General features: G+C 53.4%; 2 protein-coding genes across 3 annotated transcripts; both read left to right on the top strand.

The window, feature by feature from the left end:
• The first annotated feature begins 249 nt into the window (after positions 1–249).
• HAUS5 (HAUS augmin like complex subunit 5) lies at positions 250–8292 on the top strand. Its single transcript, XM_056136580.1, has 19 exons — positions 250–338; positions 1034–1096; positions 1201–1233; positions 1339–1363; positions 1900–2005; positions 2086–2245; positions 3359–3428; positions 3514–3596; positions 4128–4185; positions 4314–4438; positions 4633–4696; positions 4812–4942; positions 5072–5234; positions 5434–5514; positions 5613–5758; positions 5943–6054; positions 6132–6264; positions 7224–7356; positions 7454–8292. The coding sequence occupies exons 1-19, from the start codon at positions 250–252 to the stop codon at positions 7593–7595; spliced, it is 1917 nt and encodes a 638-aa protein (XP_055992555.1). The 3' UTR covers positions 7596–8292.
• A 2618-nt stretch (positions 8293–10910) lies between these two features.
• Positions 10911–19085, top strand: RBM42 (RNA binding motif protein 42). 2 transcript variants are annotated; one of them, XM_056136515.1, is made up of 10 exons: positions 10911–11140; positions 11378–11513; positions 13239–13323; positions 13423–13497; positions 14822–14887; positions 14965–15140; positions 15733–16065; positions 16350–16467; positions 18557–18751; positions 18841–19085. In XM_056136515.1, the coding sequence occupies exons 1-10, from the start codon at positions 11013–11015 to the stop codon at positions 18951–18953; spliced, it is 1425 nt and encodes a 474-aa protein (XP_055992490.1). In that variant the 5' UTR covers positions 10911–11012; the 3' UTR covers positions 18954–19085. The 2 variants fall into 2 exon arrangements, with proteins under 2 accessions (XP_055992490.1, XP_055992492.1); XM_056136517.1 differs by lacking the exon at positions 14822–14887 and having other exon boundaries at positions 14986–15140.
• The last annotated feature ends 4942 nt before the right edge of the window (positions 19086–24027 follow it).

Below are 24027 nucleotides of genomic sequence, written 5' to 3'. Positions count from 1 at the left end.
CTGAGCATCCCCGTGACCCAAAAAGCAAAAAAAAAAAAATTTTTTAAAGAGAAAAAAAAAGAAAGAAATTGACGCTTGGTCTGCAACACCAAGGCTCCCAGACACCCCAAGAGACTGGGGTGTCTGGGAAGCCCGCCAGGCCGTTCCCTGCCCGGCGACCAGTGACGTCACTCGCGTCGCGCGCTGACGTCACCGGCGGGCGCCGCGCTTAAAGCGGGCGCGGGCGTTGGCTGCCGGGGCGCGGACGCGATGGAGTTGGCGCGGGAACTGGGCTGCTGGGCGACGGAAGAGATGGGGGTTCCCGCGGCCGCCCGGCCCCCGGAGTCGGCGCTGCGCAGGTGAGCGCCGCTCTGGGCGTCTCCAAGCTGGAGGTCCCCGAGCCTGAGCACCCGCCGTTCGCAGAAGGGGCGCCCTTTCCTCCCCGGCCGCCTCCCGCCCCAGGGAAGATGACCCCAAGCCACCCTCGGGCGGCGGCTCTTGACAGACCGTCTTGGGTGGATTTGCCGCGGCCGCCTTAGGGCTCACGCCACACACCCCACCCGGTGAGGCCGCCCTAGCCCTGGGAGGAGCCTCCTAGCCCTGGGAGGAGCCTCCGAGTTAACGGAGCCCCTTGCAGTGAGGTTGGAGTGGAGTGGGGTGGGGTGGGGATGTGCTCCCCGGGCTCAGGCTGCCCCTTCTGCCCCTGAGGCACCTCTGCACTCACCCGCACCCCTGCCCGTGTGAGCCTGCTGGGACGGGCAGAGATCACCACTGGAGTTTGAATCTGTCCAGTGGTAACACACACCCCCATACTCAAACTCAGAGTGCACCCCCTCACCCGCACTGTAAACCCGCATCCGTCTCCCCAGGCTCCTGGAAAGCACCGTTTCGCGGAGAAAGGGAATGTTGAATACCCCCAAAGAGAAGATGGGGAGAACCCCAGGAAGGGGCATCTGCTTTCCCCTAAAATGTGAGGTTTCCTTAGTGAAGTCTTTGCTGTGAGTGTCCTGCGCCCAGTGTGACCCGCTGGTCTCCCCCTTTGCTGTCCCCACAGGCTGTGTCTGGGCCAAGGAGCTGACATCTGGGCCTACGTCTTGCGGCATGTGCACAGCCAGAAGTGAGTTCAAATCCGCTGTGCTGGGAGGTGCTGATGGAACTGCGTCCATGAGCAACCCCACCAGCAAGACCTTTTCCATTCTCTCCCACTTGCTCCCCACTTAGGAGTGTCAAGAAGATTCGGGGGAACCTCCTCTGGTAACTTGGTGGTCAGAGTGACCTCTTCCCCACCCCATCCAGCACTTCCCCCAGCCCCAGCCCCATGCCTCTCGGCATTCCCTGACTCTACCCTCATTTCCTCAGGTACGGCCTCCAGAACAATTCAAAGGTGAGCAGCATAGATCACCCATTTCTTCCCCCCCCACACACACACACACAACACACATACACATACACATGCACACCCACAAAGGCCTAGTAAGATAAATTGTAAACCCAGGATTGTGCTGGGTAACACGGGGGATGCTGGGCCCAATCCCAGCCCTGATCCCTGCACTCAGAAAGCTTGTAGGCCAAAAAGAGACAAGGTGGGGTGGGGGGAGATGGGGGTGGTTGGGGGGCGCTGTGGATTGGAGGCATTGAAGTTGTATAAAAAGGGACCGATTTGGGGGAGATACTGAGACTGTGTAGGATCCCGTGGGTGCAAGGATCCAAGTGACGTGGGGGACTTTGAATAGTTGCTGGACTCGGTAGGGAGATGGGGATGGAACAGAAACAGGTACAGGCCGAAAGTTTATAGCTAGTTTGTGCTTCTGAAAACTCTGCCAGCCCCCAAGCCAGGTGAGGACATCAGTGTTCCAGGTGTAGTCCAGTGAGGTCGAGCTGTGGCCCTCCTGTGCACTGACCCTGTCCCTGATCCCCCAGGCCCATCGGAAGTCGGAACTGGAAGCAGCTGTTGCCCGTCTTCGGGCAGAGATTCAGGAGTTAGACCAGAGCCTGGAGCTGATGGCACAAGAGACTGAGGCTCAGGGTGACCCATGGGACTGGGCAGGTGGGCAGTAGAGTGAGGGGGAGGGGCTATGCTGATGGCCACCCCTGGTCCTTGCACAGAAGTGGCCGTGGAGCAGGTACTACAGAGAACACAAGACGCCCAGCGCCGTGCACTTCTCCTTCGTGCCCAGGCGGGGGCTGTGCAGAAACAGCGGCAAGTGCTCCAAGAGCCCACACAACAGCTGCAGAACCGGCTCCAGCACCTGCAGGACATGCAGAGGTGGGTCTCGGGGGCCCAGGGACCAGCCATTGCAAGGCTGGATTGGTCCATTTGACCCTTACTGGGGTCCCACATTTCTTTCTTTCTTTTTTTCTTTCTCTTTCTTTCCTTTGTTTCTTTTTTCCTTCCTTTCTTTCTTCCTTCCTTCCTTCTTTCCTATGGTTTATTAAAAAGTAGACAGGAAGTGGGAAAGGGAAGGAAACTCCCCAGTTGGGGAGGAACTTAGTATAGGACTAAGTTTCTCAATGTCCCTTTTTGGAATTGAAGGTCTAAAAAAGACCAGAAAGTTTTGTTCCTCTCAGCCACCTGTATTCCAGTGCCTAGAATGGCACCTGCAGTCTTTCTGGACACACCAGCCCCCCATACTGAAAAAAGCCGTGAATAAAGGTTAGGCCCCCCTGCCCCCGCCCCCCACCCCCCCTCACCCCCCCGCAGAACAACCACCTAGCCAGGCCAGACTCAGTTTCCCATGCAAGAGACAGGGCTTGAGGGGTGAAGCAATAGTACAGCAGGGAAGGCACTTGCCATGAAGCATTGGGATTTCCCTGTTGGGAAATTGGCTGCTTACAGCTGTGTCTCCTTGGATGAGTATTTAACTGCCTGGGGCCCCCATTTCTAAGATGTGACGAACACAGAACACAGGTACTGTGCTTTCTACTGGTTAGATGGCAGGAGTGATGGGAGCACAGCCTGTTGTTTCTGAGGGTTTTCAGCAGAGTGGTGATGTGATTCACCCAGGGTTTTAATAGGATCCTTCGCAGAACTGGAGCGATAGCACAGCGGGTAGGGAATTTGCCTAGCACACGGCTGACCCAGGGTCGATTCCCAGCATCCCATATTGTCCCGTGAGCACCACCAGGAGTAATTCCTGAGTACAAAGCCCAGAGTGACCCCTGTGCATCTCCGGGTGTGACCCAAAAAGCAAAAAAAAAAAAATAGGATCCTTTGCTGCTGGGCAGAGAACAGGGAGACCAGTGGGGAAGCTGATGCCATCTTCCAGTCTGAGGTGACCATGGCCTGACTTTGGAGGTGGCGCTCATGAGCCACAGATCTCTGTTCTCCCAGCTCCCTCCTGCAGGGACCCAAACCCCAACCACACCCCTCTCTGACCAGGAAAGCCAAAGTGGATGTCACCTTTGGGCCCTTGACATCAGCAGCCCTGGGCCTGGAGCCTATGGTTCTGGTAAGAATCCTGGGTTGTGGGGAGGGGGTGGGAAGTCTGGGGTCTTCCCAACATCTTCCCCATGGCCCATCCTCTTCTCCCCAAGAATGATGTTCGAGCAGCCTGCGCCCTGCGGACCCAGTTCCTGCAAAACCTACTCATTCCCCAAGCCAAAGGAGACAGCATCCAGTGAGTGTCCAGCATGTTTTGTTTTGTTTTGTTTTGAGACCACACTCGGTGGTGCTCAGGGCTTACTCCTGACTCTGTGATCACTCTGGGCCAGCTCAGGGAACCATATGGAGTGCTAGCAAGGAAAACGCCCTGCCACTGTACTATCATTCCAGCCTGGACGCTGGGCTTTGAAGGGAGTTATTTGTCTGTTAATTCCTCAGACATTAAGCCTCTGTGTTGTATCTCGCTCAGGCCCTGCCTTCCAGAACCCTCTGGGGAGCTGGAAGAAAAAGTGAGGTGCAGATTGTGCCATTAAGCTAAAGCATGCAGCTGGGGAGGACGGGTTCTTGGTGAGGTGACTCAACAGAGGAGAAAGGTTGAGGGTATTCCAGGTGACAGCTGGTGTGAAAGCCCCAAGACCAGTAAGGGGGCACTTGAGTCTGGTGTGCATGGATGCACCTGGTTTCCTTAGCTGTAAAATGAGCGGTGTGTGCCCCTGCCTTGTAGGGCGTGTCTGTAACATTCTCTGTCCCTTCCCATGACCCACAGAACCCATCAGGATGACCACTTTGGAATTTCCTACCAGCAGTGGATTGGCTCAGTGGAGGTGAAGGACTCTCAGCCAGGGCTGCTCCCTCTAGTCCCTACCTTTTGACCCCCACCTTATCCCCGTGCCCCTACCCCCTTTGCAGGCTGTCCCCATCCTACCCTGACTTCACCCCTCCCCACCACCAGACGCTGCTGACAAACCACCCTCCAGGCCATGTCCTGGCTGCCTTGTCGCACCTGGCCGCCGAGCGGGAAGCAGAGATCCAGGCCCTCGGCAGTCCAGCGGAGCCCTGGGATGCAGAGACAGACAGGTGTGGAGTGGGGTGTTCCGGCTCAGGAACTGTATCTGGAGGGCTGGGTTGGTGGCACCAGGATGGCCCTGCCCTACTGCCAAGTGGGTCTGAACTTGAATGAGAGTCCGTCAGGGGGCATCCCGGGGGCTTCCTACAAAGGGCCAAGCAAAGGATCTGGGCTCTTCCCTCAGCAGCTCTACCCCCATCCCCAGGTTCGAGGCACTAGACCAGTCCAGTTCCAGCCAGGACCTGCCATCCACTGTGCATCTCATCCAGGTGACCTCCCCCCCCATACCCCCATCCTAGGCCTCCCTCCGACTCCCATTTCCAGGACCTTCTCTGACCCCTCACCTCCTAATCATGCCACCCTGACTTTGTATATGCTTTCCAGGAGGGCTGGAGGGCTATGGGTGCACTGATAAGCCAGCGAGGCCCCCTCCTGAAGGAGCATCAGACTCTGACCAGTCGCCTCCAGGATCTGATTGAGGAGGCGGAAAGAAGGACCGTGGGGTCTACCGAGAGGTGAGGAGGGTGCCTCTAGGCCATCTCTCCCGCGGACCCCTTGGGTGCTGGACTTTCTGCTCCCCTCTCTCCCCACATCCTTGCCCGGCTGAGCCCCTTCCTCTTGGCTCTCTTGTGCGCGTCCCACAGGCAGGTGATGATGCTGAGGCTGCAGGCCTGTGGCCTGTGGGCAGAGCTCAAGGCCCTTCGAGCCCAGGGCCAGGAGCTGGAGGAGGGAGCTCGGCAGCGGCAGTTTCTGCTGCGGGAGCTCCAGGCCAAGCAGCAGCGGATTCTGTGCTGGCGCCAGCTGGTGGTGAGACACTGCAGCTCGCGGGGAACTGGCCAGGCTAGGCCTGGCCAAGGGCTGGAGGGAGTCTGGGAGACTTGATACAGACCTTGGCCTCCTGAGACAGGAGGGGGCCGGCTGAGGGAGGGCCCTGGGTGAGGCTCTGGAAGAGGCAGGGCCGGGCCTGGGAGGTGGGAACCCATCCAGACAGCCTCCCACTGCCCAGGAGACGACTCAGGGCCAGATCCGCCTACTCATCAAGGGCAACTCAGCCAGCAAGACGCGCCTGAGCCGGAGCCCCGCAGAGGTGACAGGAGTGTGGGGCAAGGCCTGGGAAGGGCCCCGCCTCCTGGTGGACAGGGTTGGGACCTCAGACTGCCCCTCCCTTCCCCCTCTGCGCCACAGGTGCTGAGTTTGGTCCAGAAGAAACTGGTGCCCACATCTGAGGTGGTCGCCCCGCAGAGCCAGGAGCTACTTCGTTGTCTGGAAAAGGAAGCCCAGCTTGTGCCCCACCTGCTGCTGGGCACCCTGCTGCGGCACAGCCCTGAGGGGTGAGACTTGGCTACCTCCCAGCCTCTTGATGATGTCACTTCCTGGGTGGGCCCACTCCAAAAAGAACCTCCCCAGACCCCGGCTTCGGGGCTGCCAGACCTCACCTGGAACCTGGTCTCAGGCCCCTGCCCAAGCTCGGAGCCCAGGTCACAGCCACCACAGTCTTCCTCTCCTGCCCCACAGGTCACTGCCCCTGCCCACCTTCCTGCCGTCCATCCACCAGCTGCATCTTGCCTCCCCGAGGGGCTCCAGCCTCCTAGAGCTGAGCCACTTGCTGGGACTGCCACCTGGGAAGGTGAGTGCCAGCCAGTGCCCTAGGATCTGTCCTCTTGTCCAGCCCCGGACCCCTGCTGACTGCTCCTCTCCTGGCAGGCTCCAGAGCTGCTCCTCCCAGCAGCCACCTCGCTTCGCCAGGACCTTCTGTTCCTCCAGGACCAGCAGAGGCGCCGGGCCTGGCACCTACAACACCTGAAGGCTAGCCTGCCCTCAGGACCATCCACCCAAGGCACGTCTGCGCTTTCTCATATCCTGTTTCTGGCTCCCCTCCCATGCCCAGAGGAACGCACCAGTCTGATGACAGGCACAGGTCCTACCTGTGCCGAGCACCTCCTGGTGCTCACTGGTTTCATCTGTATGGCAGCCCCCAGCTTCCAGAGTAGGAAACCGAGGTGCAGGGAGTCTTGGTAGCTGTCTGCATGGCCAAGCTCGGGTTTAAATCTTTGTACTCCTCACCCCAGGTCTTGCCGCCCACCAATTCTCCTGGCATGCTCTCATGCTGTCATCATCATTTAGTAGCATGTGGCAGAAATTGAAAGTTGGCATTAAGGGCCAAAGAAATAGTAAAGCAAGTAGAGCGTTTGCCTTGTACATAGCTGACCTGGGTACAATCCCAGCTACAAGCATCCCCTGAGACCGCCAGGAGTGATCCCTGAGCACCACCAGGTGTGGCCCAAAACCACAGGAAAGTTGGCATTAAAAGTTGGGAGTTTGGGCTGGAGCAATAGCACATGGGTAGGGCGTTTGCCTTGCACGCGACCAACCCAGGTTCAATTCCCAGCATCCCATATGGTCCCCTGAGCACCACCAGGGGTAATTCCTGAGCACAGAGCCAGGAGTAACCCCTGTGCATTGCTGGGTGTGACCCAAAAAGCAAAAAAAAAAAAAAAAGTTGGGAGTTCAAGTCCTTGGATTCTCTTCTCAACCCTCCTTCGTTGCTACATGACTCTATACCCCCGTTTCTCCCTGGGTGTAGACCTCATTGAGTGACTAGGAAATGAGGCCACCTGGGTCAACCCACTTGGTTGCAAGCCTACAGCAGAGACTGTCCCACATAATTACAGTGGTCTCTCTACGTCACTGTCTTTTCTGCCTTTCACACCGAGGAAGAGGCTAGAGCAGACTGGGAGACTCGGAGACCAACAGGCTGTGGGGCTCAGCGCTGCCTCCCCGTTTCCCCACCCGCAGAACTGCTGCAGACACGAGCGTCCCAGGAAGAGCAGCAGAAGAAGAGTGTGGGGCAGGCCCTGAAGCGGCTGCAGACCCTGCTAGAGCAAGCGCTGCAGCAGATCCCTGAGCTGCAGGGGGCCGTGACAGACTGGTGAGAAGGCGTGATGGTGGAGGCTGGAGTGCGCTGGTGAGGCGGGCAGCAGGGTTGGGGCGTCAGGCCTGTCCTCTGATGCCCTTCTTTTCCCCAGGTGGGAGCAGCCAGGTCAAGCCACCCTCTCTGGGGAGCTCCGCCAGGGCCTGTCCCTGTCCCAGTGGCAGCTGCGCTGGGCCCAAGCCCAGGGTGCTGCAGGCACACTGAAGATGAAGAGGGGGCTCCAGGTGGAGTCATGAGCTTCATGTTTGTTCCCCCAGCACCCTCCACCTCTCCCCCATTAGACCTCTAGAAGGAACCACAGCCCACATATATCAGTAGGTTGCCTCCACCCTTACCTGGACTGGACCTTCAGCCACCTTGTCACTTCATCCCACCAAAATCAAGAGGATGGGATGCTCTGGACTCACTGAAATGCCTCTCAGCAGGAAGGAACAGAGTACTTGCTGTCAACACTGAGATGAGGCACTCACAAGTCAGCAAAGATCCAATTGTGGAGAGAAGGAAGAAGGGCTACAGGAGGCTCTAACAGCCAGCTCCCACTGTGAGCAAGAGAAGGAAGCCCTGTCGGTGTCTGAGGATGTGGATGGGTGGGTATGTTTAGGAGGTAGCTAAGAGATGAACTTGGCTTCTAGTTGGTGTCTATCCATGTTCTTATATCTAAGTCTCTGATCCCTCAGTAAATATGTAAATGGCCCAAATTTTGTCTTATTTTATATATATCCCAGTATTAATAGTTTGTCACTATTAATGGTTCCCTCTGAAGGAGTGCAGTGAACAACCATGAAGACTAGGGAACTTTCTAGAACCCTGGAAATGAATGTGTGTCATGTACAAATTTTCCTGTGTGAAATGGCCCCTCTTGCTCTTACGTTTCATGTTTTCCTGCCTCTGTTGCTTTTGTCCCAAAAGAAATACTTTATATGCACCTGGTGTCAGAAGAAATATAAACATGGTAGGTTTGTTTATGTTTGTTTCTTTGCTTTTTGGGTCACACCCCGCGATGATCAGGGGCTACTCCTGGAAGTACTCTGGGGACCATATGGTATGCCGGGAATTGAACCTGGGTTGACCACATGCAAAGCAAATGTCCTATCCGCTGTGCTACCACTCCAACCCCTAAACATGGTAGTTTTATGAGATACAGTAGCTTTACAAATTAGGGACTGTCTGAGCCCTTTATATGACATGAAATCTGGCCGCACCCACCTTCTTGAACCTCATGGCCTCAGAGCACTCTCACTCAACTTTTTGTATTCCTGACTTCTCCTTTCCCCACTATACCCCTCTACCACCTTACTGTTCCCCCAAACCTGTGTGAGAGCCTTAGCACCTCCCAGTTTTTCTCCATGGAACTTGTTTTTGTTTTTGTTTGTTTTCAAAATTGGGTGGCTAGTGCCTCCCAAGCATAGCTGCAAAGGTCCAGAAACCTCACTGATGATTCTTGGACCCTGCCGTACCTGGTTGAGGAGCAGGGGGGAGGGTAGCAGAGCCACCCCGGTAGTATGGGGGGCTTCCAGACTACACCTGCATCTGGTGATGCTCTGGGCACAAGGAATCAAACGGGTCAGCCACACGCCTAGCATATGGCCTAAGCACTGTACAATCTTCTGGTCCCTGTTTTTCCATGCCCAGGGATCACTCCTAGTGGGGTAATGTAGGGAATCAAACACAAGTCAAACAAATCCCTTGACTGCATCCAAGGGAAGCCCCTTTCCCTCATAATACTATGAGTCCAGCCCCTTTACTCTTTTTTGTGATTAGGGATCAAACCCCAGGCCTCTGAGGCATGTGCTGTCCTACTGAACCACATCATCAACCTGACATTTTCTTTTTTGTTTCTTTTTTTGGCTTCTGGGACACACCTAGTGTGCTCAGAGCTAACTCCTAGCTGGGCTTGGGAAACCTTATGGGAAGCTGGGATCAAACACCTGTTGGCCAAGGGCAAGGAAAGCACCCTACCTGCTGTACTAACTTCAGGCTCCTAATCTAACACAGGTTCTATTTTATTTTTTAAATTGTGCTTCTTCAGAATAAAGTGAGGTCCATAAAGATGAATTCCTCCGTAAACTAAAGAGAAAGTAGGTACTTGGCCTTGCACACAGCCCACTCAAGTTCAATCCCTGGCATTTTTTCTTTTTGGGTCACACCCGGCCATGCACAATGCACAGGGGTTATTCCTGGCTCTGTACTCAGAAATTACTCCTTCGTTCCAACTCCCATATCCTGGCATTTTGTATGATCTCCCAAGCCCCACCAAGAGCCAAGTGTAAACCCTAAGCAGTCAGATGTGGCCCAAAAACAAGAAGCAAAAGTATGTGTATTTGGGAGAAAACTAGGGAAATTTGATTAGTTTGTTAAATCTAGTGAAAGACTAAGAGGATGTGTGTTGAAATATGTCTGCAGCTTTGAAATACTTCAAGACAGGGCTGGAGAGATAGCACCGTGGGTAGGGCGTTTGCCTTGCATGCGGCCGACCCGGGTTCGATTCCCGGCATCCTACATAGTCCCCTGAGCACCGCCAGGAGTAACTCCTGAGTACAGAGCCAGGAGTAACCCCTGTGCATCGCCAGGTGTGACCCAAAAAGCAAAAAGTAAAAAAAAATACTTCAAGACAGCAGAGAATAAGGGTGGGGGAGGACTGAAAGGCATGTAGTTTCGTGTTTGAGTGGAAACACGTTTTGAGGGGTGCCACACCTGGCTGTACTCAGGACACACTCCTGGCTCTGCACTTAGGGATCACGCCTATCAGGTTCAGGGGACCATATGGGGTGCCTGGGTCGGCCATGTGCAAGCACCTTATCCTGCTGTACAATTTATTATTCAGGCACCAAGTGAAACAAGCGGGATATTTGTAACAGTATAGAAGTAAGAGTACTTGCTAAATAGTGCCTCTGCGTTTGTGCATTTTTCAAAATACCTACTATAAAACCTCTTAAGAAAAATGTCAACTATCCCTAAAGATCAAACTGCGTGACCTTCAGGGTCCAAGGCATCTGACCACTAGACTTTCGATCCACTTTGTATGAGCGATGAGAACATTTCTCCCCAGTTTCATCTAGCAAGTCCTCAGCTGTTCACCGCCAGAAAGAAAAAAAAATAATCGGTCAAGCAAGCAGTTCCTCAGAGCTCCCACATCTTGTCCAGGGTCGCTCTGAGAGTCACATCCTGGTAGCGAGCTAACTGTCCCGAAGTGGGAGCCCAGGACCTCCAGCTGTCCAGTTCACACAACCTTGGGGCTGATAAGAACGTCAATGTGTTCCCTCACGACCGCACGGGCAAGTCTCCAAACTTCCCGGCGTTCTCACGATCTAGCTTCCGCGTTGGAGAGCAACGAACAGACTACGGCGCCCTCCGCCTCCCCACAGGCCTGGACGCTTCGACGCGGCACTTCCGTAGAACTAAGCTCTTCATTGGCTCATCTTTCCGGCACCCTGATTGGTTTTTAATTCCTCCTTCGGGTGGGCCCTTCAGGTGTGGCCAGATTCTCATTGGCCGTCTCGCCAACGCTGACCGCTGATGTCATGCGTCAGCGCCCGGCTCCTGGCGATACGTCATTTGTGAGCGCCCAATCTGACGAAGCCGGGGATACACAGCGGAACCGAGAGGGTGGCCGAACTGAGGCGGTAGCAGCGGCGACACCGAAGAGAGCAACGATGGCCGGGGCGGGGCCAGCCCCGGGACTCCCGGGTCCAGGAGGCCCTGTGGTCCCGGGCCCTGGCGCCGGCATCCCAGGCAAAAGCGGCGAGGAGCGCTTGAAAGAGATGGAGGCGGAGATGGCCCTGTAAGGCCCGGGACAAGACGCGACAAAGGCGGCCCCAGAGCCAGAGCCACAGAGCTCTGGGGTCTTCGGACCACGATAAGCTGTTATATGGCGTTATAATGGGAATATGGGATAGGGAGGGAAGTGGGGCGGAGGAAGGAGAATTTGGCAGGGGTGAGAGACCAGTCTTAACGTATCCAGAGTTAAACAGAATTGGTGCGAGGGGCCACAGCTGTGGTGTTTGTGCTTTTCACCCAGGTTTGAGCAGGAAGTTCTGGGGGCTCCAGTAACCGGGATCCCCACTGCGGTGCCAACTGTCCCCACAGTAGAAGCGATGCAGGTCCCAGCAGCTCCTGTGATCCGACCAATTATCGCGACCAACACTTACCAGCAGGTACGGCCAAGCCAAGGCATGTAAGTGAGAGAGCACAGGGCTTCAAACACAGCAAGTGTAAATAGATAGTTGGCCAGATGTTGGCGTGTTGGTTAATTACAGTGACAAACCTGTGCCAGAAGCTGACAGCACAGTAAGGACTAAGATTTAAAAAAAAAAAAAAAAACTTTTCTGCCTGGATTTGGGGGAGCCCTATGGTCTGGTAGAACTTCTGGTAGAACATGAAATGATCTGTATGTCACTGTCACTGGTTCTCCTGTTGTTCATCGATTTGCTCAAGCGGGCCCAGTAACGTCACCATTCTGAGACTTGTTGTTACTGTGTTTGGCATATTGAATACGTCTCTGGTGGCTTGCCAGGCTTTGCCATGTGGACAAGAAACTCTAGGTAGCTTGCCGGGCTCTCTGAGAGGGGCAGAGGAATCAAACCCAGGTCGGCCGCGTGCAAGCCAAATGCCCTAGCTTTACATCTCATTCACTCCCAAGGGCTCAGTAGTAGCCGGCTAGAAAGGATTAGTGGAGTTTCAAGAAAGAAAACAAATGAAACTCGCTCATCCAGTCAACAAAGAATTTGAGTGCCTTACATGCACCCTCTCGGAGAGCCCGGCAAGCTACCGAGAGTATTGGATATGCCAGACACAGTAACAACAAAGTCTCCAATGGAGACGTTACTGGGCCCGCTCGAGCAAATCGATGATCAACGGGAGGGCCTTTACCTTTTACCTTTACCTTTACATGCACTCCAGCATTGGACACCTAGCAAAGAACAAATGAAAACAATCGCGACCTTGGGGTTGGGGAGTTACATGTTTTACTAGAAAGATGTATTACGTAGTAAGGACAGGTGTTTATCGGCAAAGTCAGAGAAGGACCTTCTGCAGTCAGGAGATCCATGCTTTATATGCAGGAGCCCCAAGTTCAGTCCCCAGCACCATTTGGTCCCCTGAGCATTGTAGGAAACACACACACACGCCAGTAGATGGTGCCCTCCTTTATCCTTCAGAGTCCAAGAAAGAGAAAGGGTGGCTTTCTGGGGAGGTGATGTTTAAGCGAAGAAATAAGGGGATGGGAGCCATGCAGGTATCTGGGGAAAGAGGATTCTTGGTAGAGGCAGGTACTTAACTGACATGTTTCTGAGTAGCAGGGAAGTCAGAGTGACTGAAGGTAAATTAGCAAGGAGGAGAGTGGGAAGCAATGAGGCTGGAGAGGTGATAGAGGCCAGATCTGGTGTGGCCTTGTGGGCTATTCTAGAACCTTGGGGTTTTTTTCCCTGCAGTAGGACGCCATTGAGGATTTGTGTAGAGGTGAGGATTTGAGTCAAGGCATCTTCTGAACCAGTTAGATGTCAACAGAGTCATCTAGGCGATGTTTAGAAAACAGACTAGGAAGGGCGAGTAGGATCTGTGAGATAGAAAGAGACTAATGTCACAATTCAGGCACAACGTAATGGCAACCTCTCTAATAGTATAGAAATGGGAGGATGACTGGACATAATGCAGAGTGCTCAATGTTGTGGAGAGGATGAAACAGGTTTGCAGACGTTGTTGCTGGAAGGGGTTAAGGATAACTTTAGCCAACATAATCCTGAAAGCCTTTCTAAAAGTGGGTGTTTTGCTGAGCCCCGAGCCAGCCCCACACAGGGAATGAAATGCTTGGCCTCCCAAGGAGAGTCAGTCTGGCAGATCAGAGAATGGAATCCCGCCTCATACCAACCTTATCCCCACAGGTCCAGCAGACTCTGGAAGCCCGGGCAGCTGCTGCAGCCACAGTTGTTTCCCCTATGGTGGGAGGCCCTCCTTTCGTGGGCCCAGGTAAGGAACAGGGTGAAGGAGCCAGGGGACTGGACAGGTTGGTCAGAAGAGATGCCCAGGATTCTCCTCCCACCATTCTCATCTCTCCCCTCCCAACAGTTGGCTTTGGCCCTGCTGATCGGAGTCACCTGGACAGTCCAGAGGCTCGAGAAGCCTTGTTCCTGCGACGAGCAGGTAGGTCTGGGGCTCGGGAACCCCGCCTGGACGAACACTCTTATTGAGCTGCCTCATTTTCTTGCCAGAACCATTGCTCTAACTCACCCTCTTCATTTCACCCCCGGCCTGAGGTCATCTTCCTAAAACACAAACCAAATTAAGTACTTCAGCCAGCCACCTGACTCCCTCCTGAGCCGTGTCACTCTGTGACACATAACACCTTCCAGCAATCTCTTACTTATTTACTGTGACTCTTGTTTATGACTTTCTCTGAAATAGAAGCTTCTCAAGAAATGGAAGTCTTAGAGCCTGCCGCATTATAAGCGTTTCCTGCTGCCTGTTTCACAGGCGGAGTCAACCATCAAATACGTGTTCAGCAACTCTGACAGTCAGGAACCCTCCATCCCCTGACCCTTTACGTCTTCTCAGAAGCATGTGCATTGCTGGTATTGGCGAGAATCTCACAATTCAACCCAAACCAGGCTAAACAAAATACAACCTTTTCCTGTTTACAGTCAATTCTTTTTGTAGTTGACGTGACCTTCCCCGACACCCATCAGTTTTTGTGCCAGTACTACCTTTACGTGTGCGGAAAAAGATTTGTGTTCTGTAAAGTTCTGTTAGGTAAAACTTGTTAATTATGTTAAATCCTCTTGGGCTCCTTTATCTGGTGATCTGAGATACTTAACATCTCTTATTCTGTGGCAGAGCTTCGATCAAGTGCCTAGTTTCCAGCCCTGCTGTAGCTCCACAGGGCCCTCTGGAGGCCGTCCATGGTTCAGCCAGCCCGGCTGTGCTTGGTGCCTGCTTACCTCTCCAGCCCTCACTTGCTCTGTTACAGTTGCACAGAACTGAAAAGGGGAGAAGATTTTGTTTGCCATATATAGTCTCCAAGCACTCACCCTTTGCCTGTCTAGCTCTCCTTTATCCTTCGAGTCTCAGCTTCTAGGCCCTCTTCTCCAGGAATCTTCTGGTTGTCTGCAGGAGGCAGCGGACTCCTTGCGCTCCCATCACTCCCTGCTTCCCTCTCCTAGCTCCACTCAGTCTGCCTGGCTGCCCCCTCCCGGTCACCTCTGGGGTTCGGTTCATCTCTCATCTTGCCCCCGTTTCTTTCTGCATGGGAGGATGAGAGCCCTTCCCTAATACTGCCCAGGGCAGAGGAGATCTTCGGTGGTCAGTCTTTGTTGAATGAACAGATAAAAGACCCTTTCATCTCCCGGACAGCTACTGAGACTCTTCTCCAGGATATCTTGGATGCCGAGCGTAGATACAGACACATACACTTGTCCCAAGTGCCCCTGGTCTCCCATGACACACACCCTCCCATCTCTCTCTCCCACAGCTGTGGCCCCCCAGAGGGCCCCTATCCTGCGTCCGGCCTTCGTCCCCCACGTGCTACAGAGAGCAGGTGAGGGGCCAGGGTCATCATCCCTGCCACATAATCTACCCCTCGGTTCTCCGACTACCCTACTCACACCCTGACAGATTCCGCTCTCTCTTCTGCAGCAGGTGGCCCCCGCCCAATGGCCCTACGGCCCCCTCACCAGGCCCTTGTGGGGCCCCCCCTGCCTGGGCCTCCTGGCCCACCGATGATGCTGCCACCAATGGCTCGGGCCCCAGGCCCACCCCTGGGCTCCATGGCTGCTCTGAGGCCACCTCTGGTGAGTGGGAACTGGGTGCTGCTCCGAAGAGCCAGTGCAGTGGGCGGGGCCTAACGGAACTGTAGCTGGGTCTGCTGTCGCCTGCCTTCTCCAGCCCCTGCGTTCTCTGCCTTTGTCTGTCTCTGTCTTTCACTGTTTCTTTCTGTAACCTAGTCTTTTTTGTGAGGATAAAAGGGAGAAAACGCACTGTAAATGTGTCTCTGTATCTTTATTCTTCCTTGATTATCCCTGTTTTTCTGCTTTGGATTATGGGCCACACCCAGCAGTGTTGGTGCTCAGGACTTATTATTCCTGACTATATGCTCAGGGATCACCTCTGACAGGGCTTAGAGGACTATATAGGGTGCCAGGGATTGAACCCAGGTCAGCTGCATGCAAGGCAAGTGCCATGCTCCACTGCGCTCTCTCCATCCCCTGTTTCTCTGTCTTGGTGTCATTGTTTGTCCCCATCTCTCACTAGACTCCTTTTCTGTCTAGCTGTCTCTTGCTTGCTGTCTGGTCTCCAGGCCCTTGCTTGTCGTTCACGATGGGGATGGGAGTTAGGTCTGGACCTGTGGTCTGGCCCCCCCTCATGTCCTCCCCTCGCCCACAGGAAGAACCAGCAACACCCCGAGAGTTGGGCCTAGGCCTGGGGTTGGGCCTGAAAGAAAAGGAAGAGGCGGTAGTGGCAGCAGCGGCTGGACTGGAAGACGCTAGTGCAGCTGTGGCCGTGGGGGCAGGTGGTGCCCCAGCAGGCCCAGCAGTCATCGGGCCCAGCTTGCCACTGGCTCTGGCCATGCCTTTGCCCGAGCCCGAGCCCCTGCCCCTGCCTCTGGAAGTGGTGCGGGGCCTGCTGCCCCCACTGCGCATTCCTGAGCTGCTGTCCCTGCGTCCACGGCCCCGGCCGCCTCGGCCTGAGCCTCCCCCAGGCCTCATGGCTCTTGAGGTAAGCAGAGAGTCCCACCATGAGGGTGGAAAGACGGGTGGCTGGCAGAAGCCTGTGCCCTTCCACACTTAAACTCGCAAAGACATTGCCTGTGGAGGGGGTCGGGGTATGGGAGAGTAAAGCAGACATCATACACACCCCATCAGAAGCGCATGCTTTCCTGTATCCATGGTGATAGCAGGGTTAGGGGACAAAAGGTAAAAGTGGGTGAGCCTGCAGAGGGAAGGGCAAACCCAAAGATGCCAGTATCAGACCCTCTGCACCCCATCCCTGTTCCTCTGCAGGTCCCAGAGCCCCTAGGTGAGGACAAGAAGAAAGGAAAGCCCGAGAAATCAAAACGCTGCATTCGCACCGCAGCGGGGAGCAGCTGGGAGGACCCCAGTCTGCTGGAATGGGATGCAGGTAAGTGGACCCTCGCCCTGGGGGAGTAGGTGGGAGGGGGTGGCTAGTCTTGGGGCAGGGCCCAGAGCTGGATAGAACCTGGTGGAGGTGGTTGGCAATGACAACTCATTGATGAGGAACCTGGTTTGCTGATGTCAAAAAACGTCTTTCCTCCCAGCTCGTTATGAAGATATTTTCTGAATTGCACTGTGAAAGAGCCACAGGTAGACTACCTGGACTAAGCAACTCATTTTTTCCTATGTTTCTCATCACAAAAAAGAAAAAAAAAATTTTTTTTCTATAACTATTTGTGGTTGACCATAGTAGCTTACTGTAGTGATCATTCGGGGCTTTTTTTCCTTTTTTTTTTTTTTTTTTTTATTGTTTGTTTTGTTTTGGGCGCTACTCTTGGCTCCACACTCAGTGATCTTGTAGGAGCAGGGATCAAACCCAGGACTCCAGCGTGCAAAACTTGTGCACCCGTGCTTTGAGTCATCTCCCAGCCTGTGGTGATCATTCTGCAGTATATCCAAATATCACATCTGATGTGCATTATGCCACTGTGAAAAGGTTTTTTGATTCATTTGCTTTACTTTTCTATGTTTACATATAAGGAAGTTAGCTGAATTGCAGGTACCGTGGAAGACATCCAAGAAACAAAGATGTTTTAGGGGCAGAAGTGGTAGTACAGTGGGTAAGGTGCTTGCCTGGCATGCAGCCAACACAGGTTCAATTACTGGTATCCCATGTGGTCCCCCGAGCGATTCCTGAGCACAGAGTCAGGAGTGTTCCTTCAGCACAGAGCCAGGAGTAACCCCTGAGTACCGCAGGGTGTGGCCCAAAAAAATAGTTTCTTTTGCAACACTAGTAACACAGCTAAGAAAATTCATAATAATTCTGTGGTATTTCATATTCTGTTTATATTCATACTTCCCTAACTAGGTCTGGATAGTATAGTGGAAATAGTATAGATACTTCCCATGTACATGCTAATCTAGGTTTGATCCCCAGCACCTCATCAGATTCCCCTGAGCCTCACCAGAAATGATCCCTCAGCACCTCTGATGTGACCCAAACAAAACAAAATAAGACTCCCAGACTATGTAGCTCGTCTCCCCTGAACCAGGATACATCCAGTTTTTTGTCTTCCAAGCAGACTGGTCCTGTGCTGCTCTTGTCTTGTGTAGAATGGTTTTTGCAGAATCAGATGAGCTGTCACATTGTTTCCTCCTGGGGAGCCTCACCTGATCTCAGTGATTGTCTTTCACCTCACCACAGAACAACCATCTGGAGCCCAAGGAAACTAGGGCCCTCCCAGCCCAGTCATGACCCCTGCCTCTTCGTGGGTCGACTGCCTGTCCAGCCTGTGGCTCAGATGTGATCTTGGCATGGCACTTAGTCTTTCCAACCTCAGTTTCCTGGTCTCCATCAATAGTTGTTTTGCCTTCTTGGGGTGGGCTTAGGCCTGGCTCACCCCAGGGTACATGCCTGGAAGAGGCCGCTTAGGTCAGCCGTAGAGGAGTGGGCCTGTGTGCAGTTTTAGGAATTCAGTAGGGAATTCCCATGATTTTGCACAGGACGCAAAAGCTGAGGAAAGGTGAGGTCTGGTAATTGGGAGCTATCCCAGGAGCAGGTTGTTAGGGACCATAGGGAAGGTGGGGGAAGGACCCAGGAGGGGAAAGGATGCCAGGGGCTCAGGAAAGGCAGGGCTGAGAGGGACAGTTCCAGGCTCTGCTGTGGGACTGGGTGAACTTCCCTAGGGTGGAGAAGGGCAACAGATAGTTCAAATGAGGCCTCAGGAGCCACATGACTGAGTTCATGGCTCAGCTCTGCTGCTTTCTGATGTGAAACTTAGGCAGGTAACTTGCCCACTCTGGCCTGCTTGTACAGGGGTCTCCTGTCAGATGTGTTAAAACCTCATGAGTGACTGAAGAGCCGGCACAAGCGTTGACTGTTGACTGTATACAGGTGTTGACTGTTAATACTAACCAGGTTCAGGCAGAGATTTCTGGGGACATAGAGGGAGATGTCTCCAGAGGATATGGAATCAAGTATGACAGACAGCGGGCCAGGCATCTGCTTCCTCTTACCGCCTCTCTCCCAACCCCAGATGACTTCCGGATCTTCTGTGGGGATCTGGGCAATGAGGTGAACGATGACATCTTGGCACGCGCTTTCAGCCGCTTCCCATCCTTCCTTAAGGCTAAGGTGATCCGCGACAAGCGCACAGGCAAGACCAAGGGCTATGGCTTCGTCAGCTTTAAGGACCCCAGTGACTACGTGCGCGCCATGCGGGAGATGAACGGTGGGTGTGGCCTCCTGGGGACTGGTGGGTATGGCAGGCAACCAGGTCAGCCTGACCCCAGCCCTAATCAGGAACTCTCATTCCCACAGGAAAGTATGTGGGCTCACGTCCCATCAAACTGCGCAAGAGCATGTGGAAGGACCGAAACCTGGACGTGGTACGCAAGAAGCAGAAAGAGAAGAAGAAATTGGGCCTGAGATAGGGTCTGTGGCCTGGCACCCTATCCCACCTGGCCAGGCACTGGCTCCCCCCAACAGCCGTCTTTGGAAAAACCCCAAGTCTCCATCACCCATTCTCCCCAAAACCAGTTTCAATAAATTTACATTCATTTCCATCACTGGCTGGGCTTAGAAATGCTCTGGGGAGCAAGGCTTGGCATCCCACCTGGGAATACTCAGGAGCCTGACAAACATGCCGGTGAGCCTTCTCAGATCCTACTGTGTGCCTGTTACCTCTGGAAACCTTGCACATTTATGCAGACTGCAGCCCGTTCCAAGGAGGGCAGCAGCAGCCCATGCCACAGCTAGCCCAGGGTCTGGTCTCTGACTCCACCACCAGGGGGTCTTCTGGGCCCTGTATCGTAGGAGCCCAGCTGCTGAGGCTTGACCCATGCTGCAAAGGCTTGAGACAGTGAGGACTCAGAGTCCCAAGCCCTGTTACCTTATACATGATAGTTTAGTGGCAAAAAATAGGCCCATAGCCAGTGACGGTTCTGAATGGTAGGGTTGGGATGGTGGAGCCAGGCTTCTGGTCTTAGTGTCAGGGAGGACTTCCCAGAGGAATTAACTGCCTCAGGGACTCTTCCTGTCATTCTCCTAGTCTGCTCTTCTCTCCCTTGATCATCTCTGAGATTATTTTCCAGATCCTCTACACTGCAAAACACAGCCAAATTGCTCGTATGTGTGGGTCTGAAGGCTTCTCGGGGTCTCTTTCTCTGTCTTTGCAAGCACCCATTTCTGGTCTCAGTATCTGTAGCTCAAGGTTATTCTTTCTGATTCTGGGCAAATGGGGAAGAAATTCCCAGCACCAAGCTTGCCTGCCCATCTAAAGAGCCCTTTTAGGAGAATCCACACCATGGCAGGCAGCGTAAAATCAAGCCCGGGAAGGACATCAGAGATTTATCATTTAGCGATTACCAGGTACTGGCTGGAGGTTTGTGAGGATGGCTGGGCAGGCAGCCAGGCAGAGGCAGGAGCTGCGGCTTGGGGAGGGGGTGAGGTTCTCCCAGAGACAGTCCTCAGAATCCTGGCTGAGAAGGACACAGGGAGGGGGAGGGGAAATAGCCTTAAAGGCCCTTCTGAAAGCAGCCCCCAGGAGAGGTGTCAAATTTCCTCTGTTCCGGCCTTCCCTTGCTGCCCCATCTCTGACGTCACATTTTCCAGTCTGGTCAGAGGTGAGGGCAGGAAGTGCCCTTCAACCTCCTGCCACCTAGTCTGAACTGTCCTGCCCTAGGACCCGTAACCCCCACCTCCCCACCCCCACCCTATCACTAATCCTCCTGACCTCACTGCAGTCAGGGAGGCAAGGGAAGAGACTAGAAGCCAATGGATGGTAGAAAGGCTTTTGAATGTGAAAGGGCGGGGAGAGGGCCGTTAGGTGAGGAGGGAGAGTTAGAGACAATACAATGGAAAGGAAGCTTCGAGGAAAGGCAAAAATAGATGGGAAAACAGGTTGGAGGCAGGAAGCTGCAGAAGGACGGACTGACCAGGAGAGACAGCCAATCTGGAAGAGGCTGGGGGCAGGGGAGAAGCAGGTCAGGACTCCCTGGAGGGCCACAGGCTGATTTTCAATGGATGATACCCAAGGGCTCTGTGGCTCACAGACCTCATGCGGGGTCCAAACCCACCACCCAGTCTACTGTGTAGACCTTGAAGCCCTTTGCCCTCTGTAACAGACAAAAGAACGGCCCCAGGACGCACCCCGCCCCCCCCCCCACATGTTAAGTGGTTAAGGACTGGTCAGTGAATGCCCTCAAAAGTCCAGGTACTGGGGCTGGGGAGATAGTACTGGGGGTAGGGCGTTTGCCTTGCATGCGGCTGACCCGAGTTCTATCACTGGCATCCCAAATAGTCCCCCGAGCACCGCCACCAGGAGTAACCCCTGTGCATCGCCGGGTGTGAACCCACCCCCCGCCAAAAAAAAAAAAAAGTACTGGCTGAAGGTCTGGGAGGAGGCTGGGCAGCAAAAGTAAGGGGATTTAAGTTTTTTGTTTGGTTTTGGTTTCAGGGCCACACCCATTGGTGCTCAGGACATTCTCCTGAGGTTCTCTACTCAGGGATCACTTCTGGCAGTGCTCAATGGTATATGGGTGCCAGGGATTGAATCCAAGTGGTCACATGCAAGGCAAGCACCCTACTTGTAGTCTCATTCCAGCCCCGGGATTTTTTTAAATGCTTTTTGAGCTATATCCTTCAATGCCCAGGGATTGCTCCTAGCAGTGGGTGATCTAGCAACCATATATGGTGCTGGGGATAGAACCAGGATCAACCAAAAGCATTACCACCTGTATTCGCTCTGACCTAAGAAATTCCACAGTAAATAAGAATATAGCAGAAGGCGCATGAGCACCATCTCCAAGGCCAAACAACCAGGGCTTAGAACATCAGATTTAGAAACAGGACTGTGGCTCAGAGATGTGCATGCCTTGCATATGTGAGACCTGGAGTGGATTCCAGCAAAACAAAACAACAGGATACTAGAGTGGAATATATACACAATGAAATACTTGGCTATGAGGAAAGATGAAACTTTGCTGCAACCTGGATGCAATTGGAGGGTGCTGTGCTATAGAAAGTGAGAAATGCCAGATATCTTCTCATAAGCAAAGTATGAATGAGACCAGTTGTAGTTACTGGTTTTGGCATATCGAATACACAGCGGATAGCTTGCCAGGCTCTTCCGTGCGGGCGGAATAGAGAACGAATCCGGAGTTCTGACATCCGTCGACGATCAAGGATCAGGGACGCTGTCTCATATGCCAAGGTGTCGAAAATCAGATGGGCTGGTCACGTAATGAGATTTAAAGACGACCGTTGGACTAGAGCTGTTACTGATTGGATTCCACGGGATGTCAAGAGACCGCGTGGCCGCCCACCTACCAGATGGTCAGACTTCTTTGTCAAGATCATGAACGATCGGTTTGAGGCCCTCCATGTTCCCGGAGCGAAGAGATGCCATTGGGCTACACTAGCACGCGACAGGGACAAATGGAGACGTTACTGGCGCCCGCTCGAGCAAATCGACGACTAACGGGAAGTTAAGTGATTAAGTGATTAAGTGAAGCAAAGTATAAAGAAGCAAAGAGAGGGACTAGACAATCCCCAATGCAACAAGCCCTGAGACAGGATTAACAGACCTGGAAACAGGCTGGTAGAGAGAGATTGGTATAGTAACTCCGCACTGGGAAAACAAGGACTTCACTATTGTAATGTGATGCCTCAATTAAATATTTTTATAGGGCTGGAGCAAGCACAGAGGACAAGGTGCTTGCCTGGCACATGGTTCACGCCCAGGAACCCACATGATCCCCTGAGTACCACTAGTAGTAATTCCTAAGTGCAGAGCCAGGAGTAACCCCTGAGCATTGTCAGGTGTGTGTAGCCTCCAAAACAAAAACAAAAAAAAACTATTTTATAATTGAAAATCAGGAAGCGTTGGAGCAATAATATAGCAGGTAGGACACTTGCCTTTCATGCAGCCAACCTTAGTTTTATCCCCATCACCCCACATGGTCCCCCAGAAATCTCCCAAAAGTAAACCCCAAGCACTGCTGTGGTATGGCCCAAACCAATAACTTAAGACCAGGATGGGGCTGGAGAAATAATACAGCAGGTAACTGCTTTGCACACAGCTGATCTTGGTTCGATCTCCAGCTTTCCATATGGTCCCCCAAGCACTGCCAGGAGTAATTTCTGAGTGCCAAGCTAGAAGTAACCCCTGAGCACTGCCAGGTGTATCCCCCACCCCCACCAAAAAACACCAGGATATCTGGATGCCAAGTTAAACATAAATTTCAGATAGACAACTTCTTTTTTTAGCCTAATTATGTCCCAAATATTGCATGTATCTATGTACATGTTGAATGTATACCTTGTTCTGCTGAATCATCTGAAGCAAATTACAAACATCAAAATACTTCACCCCCAAAATACCTGTGCATATTTCCTTATAAAGACAGCTTTCATATACCATTGTTTCCTCTAAAAAAAATCTAAAGATAGAGCATTTTTATCCCCAGCACCCTAGTAAAGCCCTGAGCATCACCACGTATGGCCCAAAATTTTTTTTAAATTTTTTTAATTCCATAAATCATATATGTTTACCCCAAACTATTCTAGCCTTGGAAGGACATGGACTCATCCCACAAAAGGTGGAAAGACTGCTTCTGTGTTCTCCCTGAAATGGGGATAAAACTAGTACCTCCCTCACAAAAGAACCACAGATCACAGTTGATGGCATGCAGAGAGCTGCAATCCGTGTTGACTATTATTTTTCCTGTAGTGACAGTTTACATTGTTGATGGGGCTATTAGCATGACTGACAGCTTTGCAGAGCAGCCCCAAAGCCCTCAAAGGGACAACTAGGCCTGGGATCCCAGGTTGACATCACCCCCGCCAGCCCATCCCCCCCTACGGTCACCCTGCAGATTGTGACATTGTGACGTAGGCCGAACAGGGGTCTGGCCGGAAATCCCCTTTCCTGTTGCAGATAAGCCTGGCGCAGCCCTGCTGACCCCAGGCCCTCCTCCCACACTGCCCCCCATGTCGCAGTAACAAGTCCCTAAAATGGTGGAAACAAGCTCCCCTGCACGGCTCACATCACCCCTTAAACACCATCTGCACCCCAGATCTTGCTCAACCTGCTGTGCCCCAGCTCCTCTCCAAGTCCAAGCCCTGCCCCCTTCCTCCCCCCCCCCCCCCAGCAGGACAACCCGTTACCTTGAGGCTGGCAGCCATCCCTGTAGGGGGTAGGGGACAGCTTGCCCCGCCTCAGCCCCTGCAACTCGACCCAGGCTGAGACCCCCAGCTCTGACGTCTTGGAAAATACCCCCCTGCCCAGGCCCCAGGGGAGGGGTGTAGGGTATGAAATGGGGCTGAGACCCCTGATTGAGGGACAGAGGGACACGCCAGAGGTAAGCCAAGAACTGTCTGGGTATCTGGGAACCTGGGGCTGAAGGAGGAGAGGGCTGAGGTCCATCACCTCTGGTCTGAGAAAGTGGGGAGCAAGATTCTAGGGACCTGGGGAAGTGGGAGCAGAGGCCTGGATGGTGTCCAGAC

The sequence above is a fragment of the Sorex fumeus genome, unplaced genomic scaffold, assembly GCF_029834395.1.
Source record: "Sorex fumeus unplaced genomic scaffold, SorFum_2.1 ptg000122l, whole genome shotgun sequence".
Lineage (NCBI taxonomy): Eukaryota > Metazoa > Chordata > Mammalia > Eulipotyphla > Soricidae > Sorex > Sorex fumeus.
The sequence above is the reverse complement of the archived record's forward strand: the minus strand, read 5'-3'. Positions and strand labels throughout refer to the sequence as shown.